General features: G+C 31.7%; 1 protein-coding gene across 3 annotated transcripts in view; it reads right to left on the bottom strand.

The window, feature by feature from the left end:
* Positions 1-99: 99 nt before the first annotated feature.
* Positions 100-11,656, bottom strand: part of LOC105452229 — a 38,862-nt gene continuing 27,305 nt past the window's right edge. For 2 of the 3 annotated variants that reach the window (XM_011693172.1, XM_011693173.1), the window contains exons 2-6: positions 5,831-6,143; positions 4,469-4,513; positions 1,761-2,062; positions 1,278-1,490; positions 100-948 (exon numbers count right to left, since the gene is read on the bottom strand). In XM_011693172.1, the coding sequence (XP_011691474.1) occupies positions 910-948; positions 1,278-1,490; positions 1,761-2,062; positions 4,469-4,513; positions 5,831-6,143 (912 nt within the window). In that variant the 3' untranslated portion in view covers positions 100-909. Of the gene's footprint in view, positions 949-1,277; positions 1,491-1,760; positions 2,063-4,468; positions 4,514-5,830; positions 6,144-9,049; positions 9,100-11,656 lie in introns of those variants that run through there. The other variant, XM_011693174.1, reaches the window with a different exon arrangement.

Genomic DNA, 11,656 nt, shown 5'->3' with positions numbered 1-11,656 from the left:
CTTAAGAATTAAGATTTAAGAAAATTGACCAATCACAATCGATTATTCTTCTCACGTGAGATGAATAATCGATTGTGATTGGTCAATTTTCTTAAATCTTAATTCTTAAGTTTCATTGACGCCGCTTTAAAGATATTGCGAAGGGGAAGTTTGCTTTTTTGAGTTTCTCTGATAATCAAACAATTATTGTGTGTAAATTTAGGAAATCTATTATCATTCTTCTGTCCTCTTTAAAACATTTAATATCTTGCAAATTTCAAACGCGGAAAATCTTAAAATCCACGAAAATACTGCTTCATGTCAAATTACTCACTTCAAAGTCGTTGCGAAACATCGGACTGAACAAATATACGAAAAAACTGCATGCACATCATCAACGAAGTTGACCCGATATGTAAATAAAATTTATTTCATGCATTTAATATTTAATTTCATATTTAATTCTATTTGCGTTAAAGATATGCATGCGAAATTTAGGAAGGACATCTTTTTGGAGCTTTTAACCCAATAGAAGTGTCATTCATTTTTGATATATATGTATTCTTTTTTAGAATTCTTTTCTTGAATTATTTATTTAGGATTATTAAAACTTTTGATACGAAGGAAGAATGCTGTTTTCGCCCTAGATGTTGAAAGGATTTCTCGATACCAGCCATATTGGGTTAAAATTTCTAATTTGCACTTACTGTCGACACAAAGATTTAAAAGTTTGCGCAGAGATCCAGAAGCCACTGCAGGTTCTTTAAAACGCACGCAATCTTCGAGATGAGTATCTTTTATTCTTGCAGTCGCAGCTTCGCTGACAGTTGAAACTGGCTGCAGCTGCGTTGTGCAGAGCAGTTACAAACACTAGTATGCATGCGGCAGTTTTCGGATTTGTACCGTTTCCTCGCTACAATTCGCAGCATACTAAGGTAACATATATTCTCGCGAGAGAGGTCCGCTCCTCTGCGAAAAAAAATATATATACGTTTCTCGTGTTAAAAAAGCGATAACTCGGTAGAGTAACGCATGCAATGTAACAACATTTTAATTTAAAGATGTAAGAAACGTAAAAATTATAAATATATAATAATTAAGTATTATACGATATCTATAGGATATAGATAAAGTTAGAACTTGAGAAAAGGAAAGGAGTTTGGGAAGAAAGAATTAAAGAATATAATAAAATTTGTATCCAGATTAGAAATTATTGCAAGATGTCGGATTCTACGATAAGTTAGAAAAAAAATAGTAGAATCTGAAAAGTAATTCTTTTCGTTAATAAAGGAACTCACCGACCAAGCTTGACCAATGTTAGTAATAGGCAGGTTGTTGTAACGCCGCTGATTGTAATCGTAATTGACTTTTGGTGTCTTTTCAATAGGTATTGGATTGGAGAATTGCTTTCGCCATTGTTGTCTATTCAGTAGTTGCTCTTCGTTTATTTGATCTTTAGCATCTCTAAAAGCGGTGACTTTTGCTTCCATTTCATCGGCTCTATGTTGCTCCTGAAACATATATTATTTAAACGATCTTTATATAGATGTAAGAATAAATTAGTCAGAAATAAATATTTCTTTGATAATGATCTGATGACATGATACAACTAACAACATATATGAAGATGTATAATATCGAATCTCTTTATCGATACAACTATATAGGTATTGTTTTGCCAAAAGCTTTTGAGTTAATTAACATATAGCTATTTTACAAAGTACAGCAAATTAAACTACTTTGCGTTCATAAATTGACGATGCAGTAAATTTTTGACTGACCTGTAATTCATGTGCTCTCTCAGCCTGAACGAGATTCCTAAGCTCTTCGAAACTGCCGTATTGAGGAGGAACCTGTGACGAGATACCGCCGCCAACACGGAAGTTAGTTCGTTGCTTATTTGGTAGGTATGGTCCTGTATTCACTTTTCCGAAATATTGCGCGTAGCTTTCTCCAAACTTCGGACGCAAAGGGCCTCGCATCGCGTTTCGCCATCTGGTTCCTGCCGGGGCTTTGTGCACCATCCTTCCATAAATCGGTGCACCTCCGGCGGCCCGACTGCGCGGTCGTCCGGCGTGTCTTCCTGCAATGTGAATTATTAATTCTTCACTCGCTACCTATCCATCCTCTTTGCATTAGTCTCTTTCCTGTAAATATTATTTTGCGCAACGCAAAACAATTACCTTTTTTTTTGCACAAAAATCAATACCGCCGTGAAAATTAAAAGATCATAAACTCCAAAAAATACATGCGAGAGGCATTTTTATTTTTATTTATTTATTTTATATTACAATGCGAGTCTTGCCAAGATAAATTTAGATATAAAAGAATATATTTCCTAGGAGAGATTCAATAAATAATAATTAAAATTATCTAAAGCAAATTGGATCCTTTTGTTTCTTTGTTTTTCAAAAAGAAAAAGAGAACTTGTTAAGTCATTAATTAATCAATTATCGTATAGAATTAATTTTTTTTACAGGAAAGAAGGTTAAATTATTTGAGAATAAAAATCAGTTAAAAATATCTTAAATTAACAACACACGCTTCCGGAATAACAATCGTTCACGACGCAATATAGCACGAGTGGTTAAAATCATCGAGATTACGTGCGTTTCCTGCGTGGGTGGAAATGAGTGACGTCAGGTCAAGAAGCCTGTATATTGGGTTTCGATGGATAAAAAGGGTTTGAAAAGGATTGCTGACATTTCGCGTAGGCGAAGGTGTCACGAATTTTACAGTGGTGACATTGCGATGCATTTTAGATAAATTAGATGTTATAGCTTTGTTTTTGTGTTTGCGTAAATACCGAGAATTAACTACTCGCTAACTATTCATGGTAATTACGTAATATATGATTGAAAGGCATATATATTCAAATACGATCAGATATTTATAATTTGATGCATTTCCAGCTTATTTATTCAATTACATAGTAAAAATAAATATAATGTGGCTATTAATCGACTTAAATATAACTAAATTTTTATAAATTAAAAAAAAATAAATATAATGCGATTATGCTAATACTAAAATGAATTTTTGAGCAATTATGAAAAATAAGCACTATACTGCCGTGCTTAAAAAGTTAATAAATTAAAAAATAATTGTAAATAAATTTATGGCGTAAATAGCATAATAATATGTAAATAAATACAGAGACAAATAACGAATTAATTTAATTTAAGCAACACTCTTCTTTAATTTTTTAACTTTAACTGTATTTTAAGACTGTAATTTAATTAAGTTTATCTCTCTCTCTCTCTTTCTTTCTTTCTCGATCATATTAGATTAACTGTATTATTACTAATGGAGACAAAAAACTTATCGTAAAGACGTCATTATGAAATGAAAATATTTAAATTGATAAATGTATAAGAAACAAATTAAGAAGTGTGCGCGCATGTGCGTGTACGTGTGCGTGTGTGTGTGTGTGTGATATGCACTAGAAATGTGCGAGTTCAGAAGGGTTATTCGACTAATTAAGATTTGTAAGGAAGAGAAATTAAATAATTCAAGCGCGATGTATGTTAATTGCGCGTTCGCTTTGCGAAGGCAATCGGATTTGGATGTGGTCAAAGCGCTCGATTCGGACCTGCGATGCTATCGCGCTTCAAAGCGATAGGTAACCAACATTCTCCCGATAATTAGCTTGAATCATGTATACTCGTTAGCGTAAGTGCTCGGCGCGTATGTGGTAAAGTGGCGCGCTTGACCCACATGTGCGTCGCGTATTTGCAAGATGGTATTGCAGAGTCCGGCGGGCAGGTTTGCGTTGCAACTCATAGATTACGATGCACCACTCGATGTATAAAATCAATAAAACGCACGTGTTCCTTCTCTTACGTTCGTATTTCACCCCGACGCGCGACGATACGGCGTTCTTTTATAGGAAATTTATTGAGGAAAACATCAATTCACGCAAGAATTCGCGTCTTATTACAGCCGATAGCGTGACGAGATAAATTTGTATTCTTATCGAGTTGCTGACGGGAGAAACGATATTTTTCTTCGAAATCTTCGAAATAATTTTACATTTATTAAATAGGGAAAAGGAGAGTAATTAAGATGACGAATTGCTAATGTTTTAAGTTAATAACAGTTGATAAGTCAATGGTTAACTTATTAAAGGCTTTAAATAATAATCTCTAATAATTTCATCTCAATGTCTGTCGACAGAAACGGATAATATAATGAGAAATATGTTTTAGACAAATTTATAAGTAATTTTTTGGTGTTTGTTCATAAGGAATAACAATTATAATAAATATTTTTATTTTTTTAAGATAAAAACACAGTATATTAGAAAAAACTTACAAAATAAACATATAAAATAATATACTGATATTTTTTATTTTTTTGCATTGCAACATTTTATTAAGTGAACAAAAACACAGAAATTAGAAAAAATCGACTAATCTTAAAGTCGCCATCTTACCCTCCTTTTTCTTAAAGCAAACAAGTTAAAAACGGATGCAGAAAATTTGCTTACCTTCCAACTCTTCTCGTAATTTCAGTCGTGTAGGTGCAACAATATCTGCGCAAAGCCAATCAGTCATTTTAAATTTTTATCTTATGCTTAAAGAAATCATTTCTTATTCTTTTATCAGGGTATAATACAGTAGCGTAATTTAAATTTTAAACATTTTTAACAATTTCTCGAAAAGTAATAATTTTCCTATCTAAAAAAGTGCATGTAAAGTCGATAACTCGCATTTCTCGAAATTATTTGTCGATAACTCGCATTTCTCGAAATTATTTGTTGTTGCTTTTCCGCGATGCTGATTGACTGTCTCGTTGCGCTAACTTCGTGTAAGCGGCTGTGTCATTGCATTTTGACAGTTGTGTATATTGAGGTTGATGTTATTATAAATGATAATAAGAACTGTTAAATAGCGCGCGCGAAGCGCGCGTTTGTAGTGCTAGTATCTTTAAATTGAATATGTAGCAGAAAACTCACATGTTTAAAGAATATTTATCCAATATATATGAAAAATTATTCTTTAAATTTTGAGATGCAACGTCATTATCCGATTTACTCCTACAATTTTAATGAAAATCAATTTTGAGGAGTAATTTGAATAACATTGAAAATGAACATTAATATAATACAATATAATACAATAAAAACCAAATCTTATATTTAATTTAAATGTTTTTTTAATATTATTACATTTTATATATGTATACATTTTATTATATTTTCCAGATCAAATTAAACACAAATTAGAAAAACATAAAGTGAATCATGTTAGTCTCAATATTTTAAGTACGACGAACATAAATGAACTTTTTAACAGTGACATTGATAATAAAATAAAAAAATTATATTTATATATTGTGTTTTAAATATTAAATTGCACTTTTCAGACACTTAAACAGAAATTAGTAAGAGAACCTCTGGCTTCGAGATATTTAACTTTTTCTAAAGTTTTCTAAAACGCTACTAAACACAGCGGGATGCCCAATAAAAGTTCTAGGAACTTCATTTTTACCATATTTGTTTTTGTTTAGATTGTACTTTTCTGTATGGAATATGAAATAGTTATGCAGCTCCTAAAACCGAGATCACACTATCAATGACAGCTGTAACGGTTTGTTTCATGCTGTCTTTACTTCAATTCAATCGAGCATTCTTTTTTTTATGCTTTATGTCTGATATAATGAAATATATCTTAAAATCTTTTATTTTTCTGAAATTCTTGCAAATACTATTATCCAAATTTTCCCACTGTTCAAATTACCCCGCTGTATCCTACGGACGGCGCAAAGGTGAAACTCTGAATCTTTCAGAGAAAGATTTCGCCAAGTTCCGTCGCGGTTTCGCGTTGCTGGAAAGTGTAAGGGGTCTTACCTCGCGTATATCCTCTGGATAATTTAATGCGATCGGTAAACATTGCGTTGCGCGGCCATATATTGGGATTAAATGGGTATCCGTTGCCGTACATCGGGTATCCGTTGCCGGTTTTAGTAGCTCTGCTCTGCCTCTTCGTGTATCTCCACATAGCGCGCAGCTCGTCGCACGACGGCTCGGTCAGGTCCAATCGTTTGTCGCTGATGTCACCGTTACTTCCCGCCTGTGGATCGATGTATCGCAAACCCGCGACAAACGACCCGCTCGTATATGTCAGGACGAAAGCGATGCATACGGCCGTAGAGCGCATTTTCTAAAATCAAAACGATGAAAACCGATTGCACACAATTTCGGCAGTAATAGTGTATTGTCATAAGAAAGCAATTTGAATTGAAAGAAAAAAATAAGATTTAAAAATTGAACATATAGCAAGAAACTGCATACCGTAAATATTTATATAATTGTACCTTAATATAATTTATTAAAATTATTTATATAATTATTATTTTTATATAATTTATATAATTGTACTTTTGCAAAAGAAATATGTAAAAATTGCATATTTTTTCCGAAGCAACTGAGTGTTTTCTTTACACCAATCGATTCATCTTATTATTCTGCGCATAAAAGTATTAAGATACAATTCAAGAATATTAAGAAATTAATAGTTAAAAGATATTTCATATTTCATGTCGAAATATAACACGATAAAGTGTTAAATATCTTGTAAAGTATTGATTTTTCGATAACTTTACCACTTCTTATATGCAGAATAATTAGAGCAATTATACTATTTAAAAAAAATTATTCCATTTAAAAAAGTGAAAGATCTCCATGCGATCTTAAAAATTCGATTTTTTTTTGGTGAAATTGATTTTACCATTGTCCCCCTTTACATCTTATAACTTTATCTGAAATATTTTTTTGTATCTTTTGTATTTTTCGAGATATTTGCCTGGGGAAATTAAAATGGGACACCTTTTATATAAAGTAGAAGTCATAAAATCGCAACTTTCTAAAATGTCTAACGTTCCCGGATTTATCAAAACGTAAATTTCAATTGTAAATTATCAGAATTTTATATGGGTTTATTTTACCCGTCGATTGTAGAATCATATGAAAAGTCGACGTAATATTTCACAGATTGCTACATATTTGTAACAGTGCATACTACGTCTTTGTAAATAACAATGAAATTGAATAACGTGAAATCAAGTGAAGCAATATATTGTTAGATTTAGCAGACTGTCGAGATACTTTCTGTTGCAAGCTCGCTGGCGGTGAGATCAAGCAAGCGTGCTCACACAGACACTCATATACATGCATGCACAGAAAAATGAAAAATCTCGAAATTTAGCAATATATTGTTTGTGCTAAATATACAATATATAATATGTATATTTAGATATTATATTTACATATTGTATATTTAGTATATATATATATTTTTTTTTGCATTTCACACACGCATGTAATTACTCTCCTTACGAACAATTTCTTAAGATGAACGAAATGTTTCATAACTGCAGGTCACAAAATTTAGAATGACAATAGCTTCCCAATTAATCTTAGCACATAAAATATATATAAAATTATTATTATAAACATTATTGTAAACATTAAATAAATTACTAATACGAATAATAGAGAACGTTTTTCTTTACAAGTTTTCGTTTTATTTAATATAGTACGTAATTAATTAATTAAATTTTTCTACGGATAAAGTCTGCTGTAATAATAACCTACTGGTTAAATAAAAAAAATTAAGTTATGTAACAAAGAATTGTTACATGGTGAGAAGCGCGCCTTTTAGGGGAAAAGATTAATACTTTGACTAATAATCCATTATCCCATATGGCATTTTACTTCACACGGATTATGAATCTTTGACGAGAAATGCAGATATTTTTTTTCAAATGATACTAATTTTTCTCGTTTTTCGCAGTCTTATAATGCGTAAAAATTTCAAGTTTTTATCGAGAATGCACAGAGAGACCGAGTGTGCGGAGCAACAAGCTGTTTGCGTCACATTTGCATTAATTAAGCACTAGCGCGTGTCGAGTGGCAATTGCAGTTCGAGAAGGCTGGAGTACTTTAACGCTTGTCGTCGAGAATCTGCCATGTATCCGATCAAATTCGCTCAAGACGAAATGTACCTAATCGGATCGGAACCGCAGTCTCCCTACTGTCAGTCTCGCTTTTCGAATGACATCGACAAATCGAATTGGAAAAGAGTTCGCCGTTCGATTGGCATTCCGGCCGAAATTTTCGGAGCTTTTTCAATTGGCGATACGGGTTCTTGCTTTAATGTTAAGCAAAGCTCCGACAATTTTACGAATCGCCGAAGATATCGAGGGAATTCATCGGAAAGAGTACGGCTGGCAATTTCGATTCTTTGGCCGATACATAACTCGAGCAATTTCGAGCAGGAAAAGGCATTATTTGCTTCGGTTATTTCGACGTTGAAATATGAAAGTCTGCCTTTTCTCTTATTCATTTTTCTTCGATGTGATATTATTGTACATGTGGACGATCGTCGATAATCTTTTGATACTGAAATCATTTTTCTTCAGTTACTAGAAATTACATTGTCGTATTCGTAATATCTACACCAGCTATTTAGAATTGTGAAACAAGAAAGCAAGGAAATAACATGTAACTGATAACATTTTTAATAATTTGTTAAATAAAATATTATCGCAAAAATTGTGTTAAACATTGTATATGCAATTGGATATATATGTATTCTTAAAAATATATGATCAGTTATTGCGATAAATATTGCCACATGCCTTAATAAGCGAACGGTAAGACACCCGCCTGGAGAGTAAGGAGGTCCTGGCTAAGGAAATATTTTTCGTAGCAAAATTTCTTTACAGTATTCTCGCATCGCGAGGGGAAGGAAGAATCTTATGAGATGCTTGTAAGCATCAGTATTATTAAATTAATTATCAATTTAATACTGAGATATTACTATTTTGATACAATTAAGAACTGCGTCGAGATCGAAAGTAATAACGCGCAGTTTTTAGAATTAGAAAAATGTATGTAGGTATATTAAATCACATATTAAGCATCAAGATTCTGCTATGCATATGGCGTTATTGCGGTTATTGGCCAATCTCGCGAATTTTAATTGTGATAAAAATATTGTATGCAGCCAGGTATACATATATTATTATGCAACTTAAATCCAAGCTATCGATTGAGCCTACTTACAATTAGAAGTTCATCGGCTCAGCCGTGAGATGACTGAGATCCGAAAATCTCGTGCTTGCAACTCGCTGGCTCGCCTTACTTAAATAAGATCCGGTCCATTTTGCGCGTACTGTTTAACGCCGTGAGACGACCGTGTCTTTTGACATATATAATCGTTTGTAAATAAAATAAAATACGTTTCCAAAAGATCCTTGCGAATTCACAACATATATGTTTACACATATTTAATACTAGGAAATAGTTACTTTTTTGTTACATAAATAATCTAGGATGATTTTTTATATCCTAATAAAAAAACACTATTATTAATTATACATATTGCAATATTATGGATTGTTTTATTAGTATTTGAGGTTATTATATATATGAATTTGCTCTATCTTTAAAAAAAATAGAAAGAGAGAAAAAATAAGGAGAAATAAGAAAATAAGTATAGCTTTTTGAGCAGCAATAAAAACTACTGTGACCAATTGTCAGTTTCATTTGCTCGCTGCTAGGATGTAAAAATCATCCCAGGTCACTTATTTCCAAAAGAATCCGGATCAAGAATTTAAAAATAAGGATAAAATAACATTTTTTCTTATAATCTTTTGACACTGTGTATTTTTTATCTAGTTATAAAGATTCTTCAAAAAGTGTATTCCGAATGTTTCAGTGATAATTAATTCAACAATAAAATTGTAAATATAATTTTTAAATCCAATATAATACCGTAATATAATTTTGTGTCATATTATATATGATTATGCAATACACTTATCAGCGGCAAGATTTTATTGAAGATGGAATTATGTTACTGCAGTTACTAAATATAAATCAATAAAATCTTGTTTTAGCAAAATAGCTAGAATAGTTTCAACATGTATGTATATACATACATTACATACATGTGCGCGCGCGTACGTGTGTGTGTGTGCGTGTGTGTGTGTGTGTGTGTAATGCGAATATCGGACAAATGTGTGGGTGGGAGCATGAAATCCAATTAGGAACAATTAGCTGTGCACTTCCTCGTTTTAGCCGCACGTTTCGTTGATTCGTTCGATCGGTCGGCTGATCGTAGAATGTATTTGGAGAAATATGGCGGAATGTGCAGCGATGCAATGAAAAGTGTGGACGGAAACAGCGCGTTGCCGCGGAAGCTCTCATTGTTTCGCAGCGTTGAAGCAAAGAGGATTGAAGCGGATTGAAGCGTCGTAGTATTATAAAAGTTCTCATTATTCACAAAACAGTGATGATAGTAATCTGTTTTCGTTCGTGCATTCTTTTGCTAAATAATCCGCGAAATGCAATTTATAATAGTTTTTTTTTAACTCCACGCGCTAAAACTAGTTACATGTATTATAAAGAACATGCATGGGATACGAGATAGAGAATTAGAAGTTTGGAACATATTTTTTTTTACGTTCCGAGGTCAAAACTGAAGAAATCTTTCTTAAATACATTTGATTATTTTTTAATAAATAATTTTGCGACTTTGCTTTATATTGTCTTTATATACGTGTAAATATGCGAATGCATAAATATACACATGAATTAATCAATGTTGAATGAACTTTGGAGAAAGCTGTTTGAATTGAAATTCGAGTCAGATAAGACAAAAGTCAATTTCGTTTAATATTCAGTTTAAAATTTAATTCGAAGAGTCCTAATAACATAGCATTATAATTACGCGTTCGATATTTCACACGTTTCACAAATAATAATCATTTTACAGGATATTGGGAATTAACAAGATTTTATTTTTTTCTCAGAATGCATATTCTTTCACATCCGTGTGCATCGTGTGATTATTATGCACGTGCATCGCTATTGAAATGCAATCGGATTATACCAGTGGGCTACTGAATGTTATTGCACTTTTGCGGAGAGATCTTGCATTGTCTGCATTTACATTCATAACACGCAAAATTCACCTATCCATTATTGATGATTTCTCATATAGTGAGGCGTGACGTATATAGGGCTGTATGTTCATTATCGGATTTTATCAGGATTTGGAGCTCTTTAACAGAATGACACGTGCTTTCATGATCACTAAATATATTCCACATGCTTTAAACATAATTGTACTTGAATTTTTATCACAATTTATAACATAAGTAAGATTAATATAATATATCGTAATTAATTTGTTTGAATATTTTGTAACTTATTTTACAAATTACAATATATTACCTTGCAGATCTAACAATATGTTATCTTACATTACATAAAACAGAATTATTAAATTAAGACTTACGTTCACTCATGACTATCTCAGATTGTGACATTAGAAGAAATACAATAAAAATTTTTGCAAAATATATAAAAATGGAAATATGTTTTAATAGAACAATATTTACAATCAATAGAATTTGTGAAATATATGTCAAACACTTTCCTTCTATTTTGTTAAATAAATCATATGTCTGGAAATAAATTATGCATAACTGAAAGCGAAATAAGCTATGTTCATAGCTATGACAAATATCCAATTAATGATATACAGAAATAAATATAATTTAATTCCTCTTCGAAATAAAAAAAATAATTTCCGATATATATATATATATATATATGTATATATATATATATATATATATATATATAATATATACAGATCGGAAG

This window comes from Wasmannia auropunctata, unplaced genomic scaffold (assembly GCF_000956235.1).
Source record: "Wasmannia auropunctata unplaced genomic scaffold, wasmannia.A_1.0 LD336035.1, whole genome shotgun sequence".
Lineage (NCBI taxonomy): Eukaryota > Metazoa > Arthropoda > Insecta > Hymenoptera > Formicidae > Wasmannia > Wasmannia auropunctata.
The sequence above is the reverse complement of the archived record's forward strand: the minus strand, read 5'-3'. Positions and strand labels throughout refer to the sequence as shown.